This window comes from Camponotus floridanus, unplaced genomic scaffold (genome assembly GCF_003227725.1).
Source record: "Camponotus floridanus strain SB8 unplaced genomic scaffold, Cflo_v7.5 scaffold249, whole genome shotgun sequence".
In the NCBI taxonomy this organism is placed as follows: Eukaryota; Metazoa; Arthropoda; class Insecta; order Hymenoptera; family Formicidae; genus Camponotus; species Camponotus floridanus.
The window spans coordinates 142589-163820 of NW_020229380.1; the positions used below are offsets into that span (position 1 = coordinate 142589).

Sequence of the window (21232 nt, forward strand, 5' to 3'; positions counted from 1 at the left end):
TTGTCTGTTTTACTCGAGCACAGTAAACAAACTAGCGAACGAATCTGTCTGAAACTGTGCGGTACGCCCTCTGAGGGATTAAACTTGAGAAAAATCATAGCCATTTGATATTCTTAGCGACATTTCTATATTAGGCCGAGAACTTTTCGAACTACCCTCGTATATACGTGGACGAATTTTTTCGAAATGATAGACCGTACTTGTATGTGAATATATATTTATACATTATTAGCTTTATTAAACAGTTATTGGAGATAAAACAATAAATATAGTTCATTTTCACAACGTACTTGCGTACTTTTTTAATCATCAATATAATTTGAATATATAGTAAGTTATTAAATAAAAAGATATAATATATTTATATTCTTATCTCGAATAATGTAAAAAATTCATATATGTTAACTGTTATAAACTCAAAAATAATTGTATTATTATATTTATATATTCACAATTAATTATAGAGGATATTATTCGCGTTTCCTCTTTCACTCATAAGTTTTACAATCAGTTTGTAATTATCGGTCATATATAATGTCGAAAATTAATTATATTACTATGTTCAAAAAAATATTGTTTATACATATACATATATATAATCACAATCATAAAATTTCGCTTCGATTACTCAAAAACACAAATTAGATATATCATCATATTATTTGATTTTGTACAATCATGAAAACGGATGTGATATTTTTTAATAATAATCACAATTGTATGGAAAGTAAGATTACAAAATTTAATTTTCATTGATACATGTAACATTAAGATTAAACCTAAAAATAATCAGATTAGAATCAATTTAGAAATATCTAATATTTTTTTTACATTAAGATTTATTGAGTCGTTTGGAAAATAAAATAAACATTAATTTAAGTATATCGGCTAAATAGTATCGATTGGACTTAGTAAGGCATCTTTTATGTTCTTTCTTAATGCTATGATATTTTTCAAACAAAATTTAAAATTTGGTCTAGCATCCGCTACACTCCAGCAATTTAGCATCAATTGGTACAATGGTGACGGACAGTTAAGAGTCATCGGCAACCTGCCTCCAGCACGTACATAATTTATCACTTCTTCATTAGCCTTGGCATTATAAGGTTGCTCACCCAACGATGTAATTTCCCACATTAATACCCCAAATAACCAAACATCGCTTTGAGAAGTAAATTTTCTGATCATCAAAGATTCGGGTGCCATCCAGCGAATAGGATGCAAACCTTCTCCGTCCTAAACCATGATTTAAACAAAACTTTATTTTTCTGGTTCAAGTTGTTCATTTTTAAAATATGTGCAAAAAAACGTTCATTTATCTCTTGCTGTAAATAAAAAACTATTTATATTCAATATTACTTAAAGAAACAATGCAGAATACTATTATGATAAAAAAATGGAAAGTATTTTAAAAAGAATTCAATTTTTAAACATTAAATTTTTTTCATAATTGTATTTACCATGCAATAATAATCATCCTTGTAGATATCTCTAGCTAGTCCAAAATCTCCAATTTTGATGATACGATCCTCACGATTTCTCGAAGATACTAAACAATTGCGATACGCTAGATCTCTATGTACGAAACGTAACTCTTCCTAGTAACAACAACCTCGCGCAACATCTTCGCACATGGCGAACAAATCTTGCAAACGCAGAGCATGCGAATCTGACGCTTGCAAATTTCGACATTCTCTCAAATATTTTAACAGGTCACCAATTTCCATTAATTCCAACACTAGTAACGGAGAATCTCCATCTAAACAAACGGCCAACAATCTTAATATATGTTTGTGTCGAAAATGATTCATAAGCTTGGCTTCCTTTATTAATTTCTTTTTCTCATGGGAAGAAGCATCCTTTCGAAGCGTTTTTATTGCAACGGATATCTCTGTACCCGATCTTTCTAAGTTTTTCACCTTTCCTTGAAACACCTGCAAAATATTTCACACAAATTTACATACGTACTTCATTAGAAAATGTGTATAGTTTAATGTCAAGTAATATCAAGAGACACGGTAGTGTCTTGTGCTAAGTCCCGCGTAAGCAACAAGACGCGCCGTGTATCATTACGCGAGTTGGATAGTTGGAGATGTTCGAGATTATCATATTGAAATAATCGCTGAACGGATCGAGTTCTTATTAGGCTTAATGGATAGCTTGAGGTTGATTTATATAAGAAAAGTGTCTTTATTTTTGCTCTACGTGCATCGTGAACAACAATATTATGATCCAAAGTCGAAATATGAAAAATTTTCATTAAGAAACGTCTCCTTGGTCATCGTCGCCCAAGTCCCCAATGCGCAAGCGTAAAAAGTTGTACGTTTGCCGCATTCGACGTAAGATTGCGCTAGCGGCGCTCCGTGATGTTAAGACTATTATATACAGGGTGTCTCATTTTAATCGATGGATCCAAATTTCTCCTAACCTACATCAGCTACAAAAAAATGTTTCAGACAAAAGTTGTATGGCTTGAAGGGGAACAAAAGGTGGTCATTGGTTTGGCATTGAAAAGTCACCTGAAGGTTACGTGAAGATCACATCCAACTTTTTAAATGGGACTTCCTATATGCTTTTGCATATTTTTTTAGTTCATCTCGAGAGCTTTCCGAAATACTATAATTAAGTTAATTTTCATTAAGTAGTTTTTAAGTTATGAGACTTGAAATCATTTCTTAATTTTACATAAGTCGTAAAATATCTAGTAAAATATTCATTTTTCGATTATCTTATCTTAATACTTTTATACTCAATACTTTTATCTTAATACTTTTACGTACAAAATAATAAGCAGAATCAAATGGTGTAAAGAAAACATACAGTTGTTTAAGAAAAAATATGGAATTGTTAATTGCAAATTAATTATATATTTTTTTCCTCGGAACAGTTATATGTTTTTTTTACACCCCAATTGATTCCTCTTATTATTTTGTACACAAAAGTATTAAGATAAGTTAAACAAAAAATGAATATTTTACTAGATATTTTACGATTTATGTAAAATTAAGAAATGATTTCAAGCCTCATAACTCGAAAACTACTTAATGAAAACTAACTTAATTAGTGTTTTGGAAAGCTCTCGAGATGAATTATAAGAATATGTAAAAGCATATAGGGTGTCCTATTTAAAAAATTGGATATGATCTTCACGTAACCTTTAGGTGACTCTTCAATGTCAAACCAATGACACCACCTTATGTCCCCCTTCAAGCCATACAACTTTTGTCTGAAACATTTTTTTGTAGCTGGCATAGTTTAGGAGAAATTTGGATCCATCGATTAAAATGGGACACCTTGTATACAGGGTGTCCTAGACCACCCGTACACCCCTTTTCTTTCAAAAACTAAGCACTTTAGAGAAAAACGTTTTAGACAAAAATTGTATGGTTTTGAGGGTAAAATAAGATGGTGTCATTGGTTTGACCTCGGGTGGCATCGTTAAGGTCAGGTCAAGGACATCTTTAATTTCTTAAATGGAATCACCTATTTTTTATTGCATATTTTTATAGCTTATGTCGAGAGCTTTCCAAAACACTATAATAAAGTATTTTTTCATTGAGTACTTTTCGATTTATAAAACTTAAAATAAAATCTTAATTTTACATGAACTATAAAATATCTAGTAAAATATTTATTTCTCGATTATCTTACCTTAATACTTTTATGTACAAAATAATAAATGGAATCAATTGGTCTAAAAAAAAAACATATAATTGTTCCGAAGAAAAAATATGTAATTTGCAATTAACAATTACATATTTTTTCTTAAAAACAACTGTGTGTTTTTTTTTACACTAATTGATTCCTTTCATTATTTTGTACATAAAAGTATTAAGGTAAGATAATCGAGAAATAAATATTTTACTAGATATTTTATAGTTTATGTAAAATTAAGATTTTATTTTAAGTTTTATAAATCGAAAAGTACTCAATGAAAAAATACTTTATTATAGTGTTTTGAAAAGCTCTCGACATAAGCTATAAAAATATGCAATAAAAAATAGGTGATTCCATTTAAGAAATTAAAGATGTCCTTGACCTGACCTTAACGATGCCATCCGAGGTCAAATCAATGACACCATCTTATGTTCCCTTTAAAATCATACAATTTTTGTCTAAAACGTTTTTCTCTAAAATGCTTAGTTTTTGAATGAAAAGAGTGTACGGTTTCTAATGACATATTGATTTGTAGTTATCCGTTATTTTTGCAATAAGAGTAGCAAAGAAGTTTGAAGGATCTGAATATCTATATAGTAAGCAAAGAAGACTGTCTAATTTTAATGAAATATGACGGGGGTGATGGCGGGTTCTTTGCTCATTTATTTAGAGATGTTTAACATATAGTACAAAAAAGAGTGATATCCCTAAAAAATTACCCTTTTAAAAAAAAGGTAAAAAAAGGTGCTAAGTCCGCGTAAAAAACAGTATATGTATTTGCAAAATAGTGTATTATTAACTGTAAAAACCTACTGTATTGTATATCCTACAAAAATAATGATATTAAAAAAGTTGCGCTAAGTGAAAATAAAAGCTTATAAAAATACTTTAACCAAAAAAAGTTATACAAAATAGCTGATTTAATTTTCTACATTATATCCTAGAAAAATAATGATATCCAAAAATTACGCTAATTGAAAATAAAAACTTAAAATAATTTAACTAAAAAAAATTGTACAAATAATTGTTTTAATTTCATACAAATAATATTAAAAAGTTGCGCCAACTGAATAAAAATTTTTACTATAAAATAGACATATTTCTTTTTTATTTTCAATATTAAAAGAAAAATGATATTAAATGAATTGTAATATATCTATTATAAAAAATCGAATTGAAAATATGAACAATCATATACATTGCAATAATCATATGCATATACATCCTGAAAAGTTTAATTAAAAAAAAAAAAGAAAATGATAATACAAAATACAAAATTAAAAATTATTAAAAAAATTAAAAATTAAAAATTAATAAATAAAAAATAAAAATTTATATAAAAATTAAAAATTAATACATATAAAAAAATTTTAGTTAAAATACTTAGCGTTGCTACGCTGAACAATGTGCTAATGAAATTAGCAGCGCTAAGTTTTTTAACTAAAATTTTTTTATATGTATTAATTTTTAATTTTTATATAAATTTTTATTTTTTATTTATTAATTTTTAATTTTTAATTTTTTTAATAATTTTTAATTTTGTATTTTGTATTATCATTTTTTTTTTTTTTTCTTAATTAAACTTTTCAGGATGTATATGCATATGATTATTGCAATGTATATGATTGTTCATATTTTCAATTCGATTTTTTATAATAGATATATTACAATTCATTTAATATCATTTTTCTTTTAATATTGAAAATAAAAAAGAAATATGTCTATTTTATAGTAAAAATTTTTATTCAGTTGGCGCAACTTTTTAATATTATTTGTATGAAATTAAAACAATTATTTTGTACAATTTTTTTTAGTTAAATTATTTTAAGTTTTTATTTTCAATTAGCGTAATTTTTGGATATCATTATTTTTCTAGGATATAATGTAGAAAATTAAATCAGCTATTTTGTATAACTTTTTTTGGTTAAAGTATTTTTATAAGCTTTTATTTTCACTTAGCGCAACTTTTTTAATATCATTATTTTTGTAGGATATACAATACAGTAGTTTTTTGCAGTTAATAATACACTATTTTGCAAATACACATACTGTTTTTTACGCGGACTTAGCACCTTTTTTTTACCTTTTTTTTAATTATTACTCATAACGAATCTAGATATGAAAATATTGGACGTGGACTTAAGAATTACTGTTCCCTTAATGTCAGGGTACGTATACTGATAAAAAAACAGTTATATTTATCATAAATTACTTTTAACACTAAGTATAAAATTAAAGTTATTATTATTATGCATATGTTTATTATTATCAATATTACAGCAGTAATAACTATAAAATTAGAAATTTCAACTATAACTTTTTACTATACAATTATAATTGGTTCTTTTTTTCAGATATGTAGAATATGTCGCTTATTCGATACAAGAACAGAGAATTTATTGGAGTTACAAAAAATATCTAATGACATTGAAGATTAATGAAAATAATATCGCAGATATAGCTAGCTTTCATAATACTCTACATAATCTCTGCATTGACTGGATAGCAAGAAATTTATATTTCACCTATCGACGGTCAGACTACAATTATATTGTAAAGTCCGACTTAACAATGTGAGAAAATGGCATAATTAAGTTTGATGAGATTATCCAATCTGAAAATGATATTCTCCATTTAAGTGTATCACCGTCTATGGGGTACGTTTACTACCGTTCACCCGTGAGAAAATAATTTTTCATTAAAGATTTATGCAAATTTGTAATTTTTTTATAATTTCACGTAGTTTTATAATTAAAATCATAAGTAAAAAATATAATAAGTTGTTATATAGTTATAAGAATTTCAAATTTTTACTACATATAAATTTCTGTTTAAAAATAATGTTAAGTAATTCTGTGTTAAATAATGTTTTATAATGAGTAAAATAGTTACATATTTTTTAGAATGTTATATGGATTATACGGAATACAAGGATACAATAATAGGACGATGACAGAATATAGTATGGTAAAATATCATCTCGATGGAGAAATCGAGCAATCTGTTAAGATAAATACATCCTTTTGCATATTTTATTCTATCGATTCTTTTCATGATATAAAAATTGATGACATGAATAATGAGGAGCCATTAATTTACTGGTTAAGTGCGGATTACATAATTGTAACAGACATTAACATTTCTATGTGCAATACAATTTTACACAATAAAAACGTAAGTGATAACAGTCCACCCTACCTATTTATGACGATTGACAAAACAAACATCTACATTTCCAAACCACTACAAACGATAAATATGTCATCATTTCCGGACTTACTTACGACGGATTATTATGACTTTTCTTCATATATATACGTTTTGGAAAAGAAATATGCAAGTCTCAAGAGCGTAAATGCAGCCGAACATGTTGAAAAGATAGAAAGGCCAAATTATGTTGATAAAATTTACGCTTTTGATAAATCTGTACAACCATATTGTTCAATGAGATGTCTGACACCTTACGAAAAAGTTTACAATTTTGAGAATGTGAATGCAACAGCAAACAGCATTATTGTAAATTTTCCGGAGCCGGTGGTAAAGAGTGGATGCAAAAAATATAATTTACCAACTACTATATATACTATTTCTGTAAGCTGTTTAAACAACAATCTCAACAAGTCTGAGAAATTCAATATGCTGCGATATGTGACGTGCGAGCGACATTACAAGATTCAAAACTTAACACGATTTACAGAGTACGAATTGAAGTTTACTTTAAGCAATTTTTATTTTGATCAATTATCAATAAATCCATTCGATTCGAATGTGATACCAATGAAAACTAATTTGGGCAGGCTTAATGCACCAGAAAACATAAGTGTTTTAGCTTTGACGCCTATTATAGCAGTAATTCATTGGATGCCACCCAAGAATGTGAACTGCGTGGGCATGACCTACGAAGTGCATTGGAAGTCAGTTACATTAGTGAACGGCACGCAACAAAAGAGCAAACAATTTATCAATGTGCCAAAACGTAATGCAGACGGCAGATTTTTCACAAAGATTAACTTGTCGCTACCAGTACAAGATTACTTGATATATGTGCGTGTGTATCCAATTAATTTCAGCGATTTCTACAACGAGAGTTTAAGCAAGATCGTTCACATATACTCAGAACCAAACAATATTACTTTGATCGAAGTCAACATAAATAGCATGATCATTTCATGGATCTCCAACATTAATCTGACGACCTTTTGTATACTGGAATACAAAGAGATTGCAGCAGAAAAGTGGCAAACAATAAATTCTTTTAAAATAAATTATAACAATGAAGTAATGTACCGTGTCGAAAATTTACAATCGGACACTTTATACAAGTTTCGCTTGATATTGAGATATGTCGAATATGAGGCAACTTTTATATGGCCGGCTGATGAAAGATTTATTTTTTCAACACGTGGTAGCAAACGTGGTAAGCAAATATCCATATAGCACGATAAGGTTACGGATATATTGAAGAATAATTTCATTGAAACATTGCAATATTGCAAATCGAATGCGAAACTCTGCTGAGTTATTGTTATAAGATTGTGATGAAGTTAAGCTGTTCGTTTTTTGCAATGAAACATTGTAGTAATATTATAGTGTAATATATTGGAAAAAATGCAATGTTATTGCAATTATATTTTTGTTTTTGATAGCTGAATATCTTGGAAACATTTAATTAAATTAAAAAGTTTGATATAAATAGAAGTTTGCATTATCTAAGATAATCATGTCTAAGATAATACATTGCAAAATTGTATTTAAACATAATTATATAAGATAAAATGTAATATTTTTATACAAAATTGCTTTAAACCAGTGCTCGGAATTAGTTGCCCTTTTCGGGCCGAAATCTGAGGCAACACAGTAAAAAATTTTGTGTTAAATTTAACATATTTCACATGTCCCAATTTATCCACTCTAATTTTAACCCCTTAAGGACCAAACGTCCGTTTTTCCAACACTTTTTTCAGCGACATTTTCTGCTACCGAATCGATCATTAAAAAATTTTAAAACAATGAATTCTAATGTAAAGTTGCCTAAACTTTCGAAATTCGTCATCAGAATCTCAAAAAAATGCAAACTGAAATAATTATATTCGTTTATTTAACAAAAAATACAAATTTTTCATGGCATCAAATCTTTATTTGAATTTTTTCGTCTCGAATTTGTGAAGATATACCTCTAATAAGTGAAATTCTTGCGTCTATGGACCATAAGCTTGAAAACGTATAGGTTAGTTTTTCAAAATTCAAGATGGCGAAGTCTAATATGGCGGCTAAAAGCCAAAATTTTTTTGCTATTTCTGATTTTCCGTATTGGAGCAATATTTTCGAATAAATAAATTTAAATTTCCCATATATGCATGTACATAGGGATTTTTGGGGTCGTTGATTACGAATCCGAAATCAGATTTTCCTAATTGAAGATGGCGGATTCAATATGGCTGCCAAAAATTACTGAAACGTTCCAATTTTCAAAATTCGTACATGAGGGTTTTTGGGGCCGTTGATGACAAATCCGTGATCAGATTTTTGAAATTCAAGATGATGGATCGAATACCGCTGCCAAAAATTATGAAAAATGGTCATCAATTTTATTTGCATCATTCAAAGATTTTTTCGAATATGGTGGATCATATAGTTGAGAACTTTGATAAACTGTCATATCTAGCTTCACATTTCAATTCTTCTGGCTTGATTCTGTACATTGATATCCACATACCTCACGACAAATAAAAAAAATCAGACCAAACATTCTTTTATGAATTTTTCGATTTCAATAGATTCATAAAATTGGTAATATATTAGGAATCAATTAGGCATCGTAGATTCTTGCTCTGATTATATATATTATTCACAATCGTAATAATCATCTCTTCTGCGAAAATATCTCATGAAAATCATATGAATTTTTAGAATGATATAAATGTATTGTTTTGTACTGAACGACTTGTTGAAGATATTGTCTTGTGTGGAAATATACAAAAATTCGAAATCTGATTACGGATTTGTCATCAGCGGCCCCAAAAACTCCCATGTACGAATTTTGATGAAAATCGGAAAGTTTCAGTAACTTTTAGCAGCCATATTGAATCCCCTATCTTTGATTTAAAAAATCTGATTTCGGATTCGTAATCAGCGACCCCAAAAACCTCTATGTACATGCATGTATGGGAATTTATTCAAAAATATTGCTCCAATACGGAAAATTAGGAATAGCAAAAAAATTTTGGCTTTTAGTCGCCATATTGGACTTCGCCATCTTGAATTTTGAAAAACTAATCTATACGTTTTCAAGCTTACGGTCCATGGACGCAAGAATTTCACTTATTAGAGGTATCTTCACAAATTCGAGACGAAAATATTCAAATAAAGATTTGATGCAACGAAAAATTCGTATTTTTTGTTAAATAAACGAATATAATTATTTCAGTTTGCATTTTTTTGAAATTCTGATGACGTATTTCGAAAGTTCAGGCAATTTTACGTTAGAATTCATTGTTTTAAAATTTTTTAACGATCGATTCGGTAGCTGAAAATGTCGCTGAAAATAGTGTTGGAAAAACGGACGTTTGATCCTTAAAAGATTAATGTTAATTTAATAGAAGGCAAGTATGTAAATAAATAACACAAGTAATATGTTTAAAAATTAATACAAAACTGTAATACTTAAACTTTATCTGGAATTGAAGTTGATGTTAAATTAATATATTTATAATGTTAAATTTAATTAAAAGAAAATGTTATTCTTACATTTTTATGATAAATAACAGAAGAGAGATGTCGATTTAACATATGGAAACTGTTATAGAGAGAAAAATAACACAACTTATCTGTTCATTTTAACATATAACATATTTTATCAAAAATTCGTGCATTTACATATTAATTATGTTGTTTTAAATCTTAGAAACGGTCAATATTAACTCAACGCAGAAATGTCAAAATAACGCAATGATAATATGTTATATTAACATAAGAGTGTGTTAAAAATTTAACACAAAAGTTTTTACACAAGGAAATTTTAACAGAAATACAAAATGTTTTTTACCGTGTATGATTCTCTTACTACCGTCCGAGGCTCAACCGCCGAGTCGCCGTTCGCGCGCGTAACGGAGCGTCCGCCATGCGTCCCGTTTCGCCAAATCATCATTAAAATTTTCGTTATTGTATAATTTTTCTTCTTATAATTAATTAAATACCAAAATTTTTATTATTATAATATATTATACATGTATAATCTGTATATTATACATGTATTATAGATACATACATCTGTTATACATACATGTACTCGTATGTTATAGTAATATATTTTAAACATTATATAATAATTATTATATATTGATTTTGAGAGATAATAGTTTTCCACATCTTTCATGAGGTACTATTATAGATGCGTTTTATTTAAATTGGTTTCCTCAGTAGGCCTATTTTACTAAAAATCAAAATAAAGATAAATAATAAAGATAAGATATGTGGTTTGGTACAGGAATATTTTATATTGTAAAATATAAAATATGTAAAAATGGAAGAGGAAACAGAAAAAAATTTAATGCGATTTTCTAGGTCGTTTGCACGATTCTACTAAAGATGACATATCTATGGGAAGTTTAGAAGTAATTCGCATCAGCGAGGATAATGATGCGTCGCTCAAAGAAGATCGTTTTTCCATTTTAATAATTTTCATTTTTGAAAAAGAGCATTCACATAAATATGGATCCAAACATGGAGAAAATTTGAAAGCCGAAATTTTTAAGACGCGGACAATATGATGCATCTAAAATTTAAAAAAATTCGACTCTTTTTTCTAGCCGTGTTTTTAAAGAAATATCACATTGCAAATCGCAAAATTCTGCCTGAAATTCTAGGCTTTGTTCCTCAATTTGCACAGTGAGAGGATGCTCGAAAAGTATTAAATCTTTTCGTAATATTTCAAAATCTTTGAAACGCGTATCAAATTGGCTTATCAATGGATCAATTATTAATTTGTTCTTTAAAATTACAATTTATGCTATGTTCTTTAAAGAGAACCTGTCAAGAGGGAAAATAATGAAAAATATTATTTTCTAAGTAATTTTTAAATAATAATAACTTTCTGCAAATACAATCGACATGACTAATTAATTGCGAAATAGATTGATAGGACTTTTGCAGCTTTAAATTTAAAATATTTAAATGATTTGTCATGTCGGTTATTAGAGCAAGCTTGTAAAGCGAATCTAAATCTTCGAAAAAAAATTTAAATTCGTCACATTTTGTAGGAAAATTTTCTTGCAATAAAAGAAAGATCTCTTTTTTTATTGCAAAGAACTTTTCTAAACATTTTCCTGCACTAAGCCACCGAACTTCACAATACAGGGGCACATCTGTATAAGTTGCATTATGCTCCTCGAGAAAGAGTTGAAACAATTTCAATGAGAAAGAAATTTTTGACCGCCTTTAATATTTTTTGTGACGGTTTGCATTGCGGTGCAAGGTTTCACTACTTTCCCACATAACGCTTCTTGGTGAATAATACAATGAATGACAGAAATTTTCGAACCTCGCTGCTTTAATTGACCGAAGAATCCATTTTTTGAACCTATCATTGCCCTTGCACCATAAGTTATGATAATTGAACATTTAGCGAAATTGACATTATAAATTTTTGGAGAGTTTAATTAACAGCTTCGAAAATATCACTACCCGTTGTTCTATTGAGTAATGAGACAAAATCTAAAAGCTCCTCGACATATGAAAAATCGTTTTGCACGATTCGAGCAAAAATACTCAGTTGATTCACATGCCGGTTATCAGTGCTCTCATCGAGATATAATGAAAAGAAAGAACAAGATACTAATAAAGATTTTAATATTTTTTCTAAAGAAGAAACAATATCACATACATGCGATTTTATTGTTTTGTCACTTAAAGGAATGCTAGCAGCTTCTTTAAGAGTTAACGAATTTCCAAACGACCCTACTGCTGCGATGAGACATTCCTTTACAAATTTTCCTTCAGAAAATGATTTTGAATTTTTCGCAATAAGGTTTAAAATTGCATACGATGCTGTAAGAGCTGTTAACGAGGATGAAGGATTATCCGAAGATGCATTAGCACCAGAATTCGGACTACAATCTTCTTGATAAATTAATTTTAAAACTTAGATTAAATAAATGTTTCTAAAATATAAATATTATATTGCTAATGTCTAATTCATACTTTGTTAATTTATATTTCTACAATGTTTCTGTAATGTTGCCTTACAATTTGTAATATTGCAACATTGTTGCAAAGTAGTTGTAATATTTTGTGCATAGATATTATAATATTATAATATTATAATATTATGTGCTGATTTTTTTTATGAATAGGCATAAAATTAAAAAAAATTAAATCTTATAATAAAGTTATAAGTAAAAATCAATTTGTAAAAATATACACACACGAAGATATTAAAATTATACTTTTGCTTAATTTAGATATTTCGAGCACTCCTGGAATAATAGCGAATAAATATTACTTATTATTAATGTTAAGTTTCATGATTATAGTTCCTATAATTTGCGTTTTCTACATTTATCGTTGTAAGTATATTTGATGTAGATGTGACGACTTGAATTGTAGATTATACATATATATATCTGATATAATATCTAGAGATTTACTGAAAATAGTAATTTACTTATCTAAAATTAAACGAATAAATTTATTAAAAAACAGTAAATTTTATAATACATATTATTACATAATTAAATCGAAATTTTATAATAGTGTATCGTCAACACAGAGGTAATAATGAACAATTTTTGTCTTCAACAATGACCGATGTAGAATTGGCGAATCTACATGAAGTACCTTGGCGAAACACTCTGGATAAATGTGCGATAACTAAAATCGCACGAAATCAAATTACACTTACAAAACGTCTTGGTAGGGGCGCATTCGGAAAGGTAAAAATTAATTTTTTCAAGCAACGTTTCAAATTAATTTCTGATTCAACAAACAGATATGTATTTTCTAATAAAGATGTAAAAAACCTGAATTTTTATAATAGATTATAAGTAATATAAAATTTAGATGAGACAACAAACATGCACTTTATTATATAGTTTGCTAAATTATTTAATATAAAGTAAAATATAACCTAAAAAATTACCCTTTTAAAAAAAAGGTAAAAAAAGGTGCTAAGTCCGCGTAAAAAACAGTATGTGTATTTGCAAAATAGTGTATTATTAACTGCAAAAAACTACTGTATTGTATATCCTACAAAAATAATGATATTAAAAAAGTTGCGCTAAGTGAAAATAAAAGCTTATAAAAATACTTTAACCAAAAAAAGTTATACAAAATAGCTGATTTAATTTTCTACATTATATCCTAGAAAAATAATGATATCCAAAAATTACGCTAATTGAAAATAAAAACTTAAAATAATTTAACTAAAAAAAATTGTACAAAATAATTGTTTTAATTTCATACAAATAATATTAAAAAGTTGCGCCAACTGAATAAAAATTTTTACTATAAAATAGACATATTTCTTTTTTATTTTCAATATTAAAAGAAAAATGATATTAAATGAATTGTAATATATCTATTATAAAAAATCGAATTGAAAATATGAACAATCATATACATTGCAATAATCATATGCATATACATCCTGAAAAGTTTAATTAAGAAAAAAAAAAAAAATGATAATACAAAATACAAAATTAAAAATTATTAAAAAAATTAAAAATTAAAAATTAATAAATAAAAAATAAAAATTTATATAAAAATTAAAAATTAATACATATAAAAAAATTTTAGTTAAAAAACTTAGCGCTGCTAATTTCATTAGCACATTGTTCAGCGTAGCAACGCTAAGTATTTTAACTAAAATTTTTTTATATGTATTAATTTTTAATTTTTATATAAATTTTTATTTTTTATTTATTAATTTTTAATTTTTAATTTTTTTAATAATTTTTAATTTTGTATTTTGTATTATCATTTTCTTTTTTTTTTTTTAATTAAACTTTTCAGGATGTATATGCATATGATTATTGCAATGTATATGATTGTTCATATTTTCAATTCGATTTTTTATAATAGATATATTACAATTCATTTAATATCATTTTTCTTTTAATATTGAAAATAAAAAAGAAATATGTCTATTTTATAGTAAAAATTTTTATTCAGTTGGCGCAACTTTTTAATATTATTTGTATGAAATTAAAACAATTACTTTGTACAATTTTTTTTAGTTAAATTATTTTAAGTTTTTATTTTCAATTAGCGTAATTTTTGGATATCATTATTTTTCTAGGATATAATGTAGAAAATTAAATCAGCTATTTTGTATAACTTTTTTTGGTTAAAGTATTTTTATAAGCTTTTATTTTCACTTAGCGCAACTTTTTTAATATCATTATTTTTGTAGGATATACAATACAGTAGGTTTTTACAGTTAATAATACACTATTTTGCAAATACATATACTGTTTTTTACGCGGACTTAGCACCTTTTTTTACCTTTTTTTTAAAAGGGTAATTTTTTAGGGATATCACTCTTTTTTGTACTATATGTTAAACATCTCTAAATAAATGAGCAAAGAACCCGCCATCACCCCCGTCATATTTCATTAAAATTAGACAGTCTTCTTTGCTTACTATATAGATATTCAGATCCTTCAAACTTCTTTGCTACTCTTATTGCAAAAATAACGGATAACTACAAATCAATATGTCATTAGAAACCGTACACTCTTTTCATTCAAAAACTAAGCATTTTAGAGAAAAACGTTTTAGACAAAAATTGTATGATTTTAAAGGGAACATAAGATGGTGTCATTGATTTGACCTCGGATGGCATCGTTAAGGTCAGGTCAAGGACATCTTTAATTTCTTAAATGGAATCACCTATTTTTTATTGCATATTTTTATAGCTTATGTCGAGAGCTTTTCAAAACACTATAATAAAGTATTTTTTCATTGAGTACTTTTCGATTTATAAAACTTAAAATAAAATCTTAATTTTACATAAACTATAAAATATCTAGTAAAATATTTATTTCTCGATTATCTTACCTTAATACTTTTATGTACAAAATAATGAAAGGAATCAATTAGTGTAAAAAAAAACACACAGTTGTTTTTAAGAAAAAATATGTAATTGTTAATTGCAAATTACATATTTTTTCTTCGGAACAATTATATGTTTTTTTTTTAGACCAATTGATTCCATTTATTATTTTGTACATAAAAGTATTAAGGTAAGATAATCGAGAAATAAATATTTTACTAGATATTTTATAGTTCATGTAAAATTAAGATTTTATTTTAAGTTTTATAAATCGAAAAGTACTCAATGAAAAAATACTTTATTATAGTGTTTTGGAAAGCTCTCGACATAAGCTATAAAAATATGCAATAAAAAATAGGTGATTCCATTTAAGAAATTAAAGATGTCCTTGACCTGACCTTAACGATGCCACCCGAGGTCAAACCAATGACACCATCTTATTTTACCCTCAAAACCATACAATTTTTGTCTAAAACGTTTTTCTCTAAAGTGCTTAGTTTTTGAAAGAAAAGGGGTGTACGGGTGGTCTAGGACACCCTGTATACAAGGTGTCCCATTTTAATCGATGGATCCAAATTTCTCCTAAACTATGCCAGCTACAAAAAAATGTTTCAGACAAAAGTTGTATGGCTTGAAGGGGGACATAAGGTGGTGTCATTGGTTTGACATTGAAGAGTCACCTAAAGGTTACGTGAAGATCATATCCAATTTTTTAAATAGGACACCCTATATGCTTTTACATATTCTTATAATTCATCTCGAGAGCTTTCCAAAACACTAATTAAGTTAGTTTTCATTAAGTAGTTTTCGAGTTATGAGGCTTGAAATCATTTCTTAATTTTACATAAATCGTAAAATATCTAGTAAAATATTCATTTTTTGTTTAACTTATCTTAATACTTTTGTGTACAAAATAATAAGAGGAATCAATTGGGGTGTAAAAAAAACATATAACTGTTCCGAGGAAAAAAATATATAATTAATTTGCAATTAACAATTCCATATTTTTTCTTAAACAACTGTATGTTTTCTTTACACCATTTGATTCTGCTTATTATTTTGTACGTAAAAGTATTAAGATAAAAGTATTGAGTATAAAAGTATTAAGATAAGATAATCGAAAAATGAATATTTTACTAGATATTTTACGACTTATGTAAAATTAAGAAATGATTTCAAGTCTCATAACTTAAAAACTACTTAATGAAAATTAACTTAATTATAGTATTTCGGAAAGCTCTCGAGATGAACTAAAAAAATATGCAAAAGCATATAGGAAGTCCCATTTAAAAAGTTGGATGTGATCTTCACGTAACCTTCAGGTGACTTTTCAATGCCAAACCAATGACCACCTTTTGTTCCCCTTCAAGCCATACAACTTTTGTCTGAAACATTTTTTTGTAGCTGATGTAGGTTAGGAGAAATTTGGATCCATCGATTAAAATGAGACACTCTGTATATAATAGTCTTAACATCACGGAGCGCCGCTAGCGCAATCTTACGTCGAATGCGGCAAACGTACAACTTTTTACGCTTGCGCATTGGGGACTTGGGCGACGATGACCAAGGAGACGTTTCTTAATGAAAATTTTTCATATTTCGACTTTGGATCATAATATTGTTGTTCACGATGCACGTAGAGCAAAAATAAAGACACTTTTCTTATATAAATCAACCTCAAGCTATCCATTAAGCCTAATAAGAACTCGATCCGTTCAGCGATTATTTCAATATGATAATCTCGAACATCTCCAACTATCCAACTCGCGTAATGATACACGGCGCGTCTTGTTGCTTACGCGGGACTTAGCACAAGACACTACCGTGTCTCTTGATATAGGTATTGGATTTTCATGTGTAGTCGACACATTGATTAAATCCGTGTAAGGACCAGCAACAATTTTAGTATGCGCACGTACTCGAAAATAATATGTCGTGTTAGATGTTAGATTGTGCACCCTCTGTTCCAATTTTGAAGTTGTGATATTTTTATCGTCGCATATTTGAATCTCTTTTAAGTCCTCGATGAGAAAACATTGCACTGTATACCCTTGTATTATTTCATCGATAAATTCAGGTTGGTTCCATCTGTAAAAACATAAAATTTTAATTATTTTATATTTAACCAAATTATAACAGAATTAAAATTTTGATATATTTATGTCCTTGAATTTAAGAAAAAGAGAGAAAAATGAAAGAATACAAACTGAGAATTTAGATTTCTTACCTCAATATCACAAAAATGTCGTTTACTTTTTCTGTAAATTGACTGTCGAATTGTACAAATGCTCTGAGAGATGTTGGCTTGCTCAAACTGCTTTCTAAAGATTTTAAGATCATACACATTAACAGTTCTATATAAAATTAAGTGGATTATCTCAGTAAATCAGAAAGAACAATTTAATGTGAAAATAAAGGAAAGAGAAAAAATAAATGTACACTACAAAATATGGAAATTAGCACAGTATTGATCTTTAAAAAGATAATATAATAATTTTTTGCGTCATTTAAGATTTAGAAAAGTAATCGTTAATTCATTGCAAAAACGAATAAATAACTTTTATTAAAATGACAAGTACTTTTCGAAAAATTCCTATAGCTTAAGAAATCAGAAGTATAATATTTGCGACTGCTTTAAAACAGAGTAACATATTAATAAAATTGATTTTACCTTAAATTATAACAATTTTTATGTACAATGTTATGTTTATATTATACTTTTCTGTTTCTTTTTAGAATTAGAATTTATATTCTTTTCAATACTGGAAGATATTTTTAGATTTGATTGCCACTCTCTCTTGAATTTAAATTATATTTACACTTTTTTATCATAGATTTTGTTATTAATGTTTTATTTTTTTGCAACTTACCGATAGATTTTGGGGTGATAGAAATATCTGCAAATGTAACTTCATCAACTTCGCGCTTATTTCTCACAGTACTATCAGAACTTCGGTCAGATTTGAAATTTAATATATGATGATCACTTTCTTCGGACATTGAAATATTCTTCATAAAGTATAACACGAAAAGAATTAAGTGAATATCGTTGAAGCGGTTGTTTCTGGTGCTTTTAATGATAAATTATATAAATTATAAAATTAAACGAAAAATTGCCATTCGTTTTTTGTTTGCTTAATAATACCGGTTTGATACACCATTCCTAAATGAAATAAATTGAATGTGATGTATTCAATATCATATAATTTATATTTATTTATTTTTAAGACATCTTGTATATCAAACATAACTCATGTCAATCAACGAAGTTAGATAGGTTAACGAGAATCAATGAGGCTTCATAACAGCTTTTAGCAAGTAGTACAAGCGAAAGTGTAGCTGTTTGCAATTATTAAAACAATTTTGTTTAACAATTTGATTCTTTCTCACGATAGATTAGTTAACTCTTCTCAATTTTACCGTAATTCAAATTTTTTTTCAAAAGTTTGCCGATATTACTGAAGTTTTATTAATGTTTGTACTTCAAGAATAAGAAAGTTAAACATATTGTTTCTTTACAGTTATTAAGTATCAGTCTTAGAAATTATATAAATTCTTTATTTTTAATCTTGTCAAGTATTTTCTCTATTGTCGTTATATTTTTAACACAAACAAATCCTGGAAATGATAGAATAAATCGATAGTATAAACCGATAATGCCTCTATAAAAATATGTGGACATAATTGTATATAGATGAATATATGCACAATGAAAATTAATATAAATTCTAGTGATTGTTATTGAATATATTGTCGATCGAAATATTAGCATTAATAGATACAACTTGAAGAAAGTTTGAGAAATGATTTTTTTTATTAGACAGATTTTCTTTCTCGATATTTAATAGCTCTGTACCGTTATACAGGGTGTCTCATTTTAAAAGTTCCACCCTCATAATTTTTTTAATTTTGATTGTAGAAAAAATGTTTCACACAAAAGTTGTATGGTTTTAAGGGGCACATAAGACGGTGCTTAGTTTGACATTGAAGAGTCACCTGAATGTCACGGGAAGGTCACCTCCAACTTTTTAAATGGGACACTCTATGTGCTTTTATATATTCTTGTAACTTATCTCGAGAGTTTTCCAAAACACTATAATTAAGTTAGTTTTCATTAAGTACTTTCCAAGTTATGAGGCTTGAATTCATTTTTTAATTTTACATAAACCGTAAAATTTCTTGTAAAATATTCATTTTTCGATTATTTTACCTTAATACTTTTATGTACAAAATAATGAGAGGAATCAATTGGTGTAAAGAAAAGACATAGTTATTTTTAAGAAAAAATATGTAATTGTTAATTGCAAATTACATATTTTTTTTCGAAACAACTATGAGTTTTCTTTACACCAATTGATTCTTCTCATTATTTTGTACATAAAAGTATTAAGATAAAATAATCGAAAAATGAATATTTTACAAGATATTTTACGGTTTATGTAAAATTAAAAAATGAATTCAAGCCTCATAACTTGGAAAGTTCTTAATGAAAACTAACTTAATTATAGTGTTTTGGAAAGCTCTTGAGATGAGCTACAAGAATATGCAAAAGCATATAGGGTATCCCATTTAAAAAGTTAGAGCTGATCTTCGCGTGTCCTTCAGGTGGCTCTTCAAGATCAAATTAATGACACCATCTTATGTCCCCCTTGAAACCATACAACTTTTGTCTAAAACTTTTTTCAAAATAATCGACTCCAATCGAGATATTATCTTGTCTCAAGATAAATGCCCCACCCTGTATATATATATATATATATATATATATATATATATATATGTATATATATATATATGTATATAGAAAGAGAGAGAAGGAGAGAAAGAGAGATAGACAAAATAATACAGTCGAATTTTAAAACACCGTTTTAATTAAATTTAATATACTATATAACATCCATTTGTAAAAAATTTCGAAACATTATCCATCTTTTTTTACAACATATATACTTTTTTCTTCCATATTGAATTGTTTTATTTTATCTTATCTTATTATAAGTAGAATATATAATTTATTATCATTCATTTTTAGTTAAACTACTAACTGCAATAATATTCAATTGTTTTAATCAAGCGAAAAATATCTCTTACCTGCGTGAAATTTAAATCCGGACACACAGAAACACTTTCTTCCTGGAAGATGTTCGAAGTGATATAATCCTTCGGCGTGTTAGTTGCTTTTGTCAGTATTAAATCTATCAATAAAGCACATAATATTGTTCTAAACATAACTTGCATTTTTCGTAAACGTTTGCACTCAATCGATTTCCGTTGAATCCTGAATTAATTGTTTTTCTCACTCTACTAATTCTGATGTATTAATCAAATTGATATTAATTCATATATATACATATATTTTCGATAAATTCTTTAAAACTCAGTTTTAATCAAACGATATGTAACGCGATAATGCGTTTCGGCTAGCAGTTACAATAGTAACTGACGTAGTTGACAATGATGTAGTTGACAATGATGTAGTTAACAATCACAATAGTAACTGACTTAGAACGATCAATTTCATCACGT

At 27.3% G+C, this 21232-nt stretch overlaps 1 protein-coding gene across 1 annotated transcript; it reads right to left on the reverse strand.

Moving 5' to 3' along the window:
* Nucleotides 1-888: 888 nt before the first annotated feature.
* Nucleotides 889-21010, reverse strand: LOC112638115 (putative insulin-like peptide receptor). The gene is made up of 7 exons (XM_025409172.1): nucleotides 20798-21010; nucleotides 18577-18715; nucleotides 17934-18027; nucleotides 17454-17794; nucleotides 1613-1759; nucleotides 1461-1549; nucleotides 889-1236 (listed from the first exon to the last, which is right to left on the reverse strand). The coding sequence occupies exons 1-7, from the start codon at nucleotides 20942-20944 to the stop codon at nucleotides 889-891; spliced, it is 1305 nt and encodes a 434-aa protein (XP_025264957.1). The 5' UTR covers nucleotides 20945-21010.
* Between the last annotated feature and the right edge of the window lie 222 nt (nucleotides 21011-21232).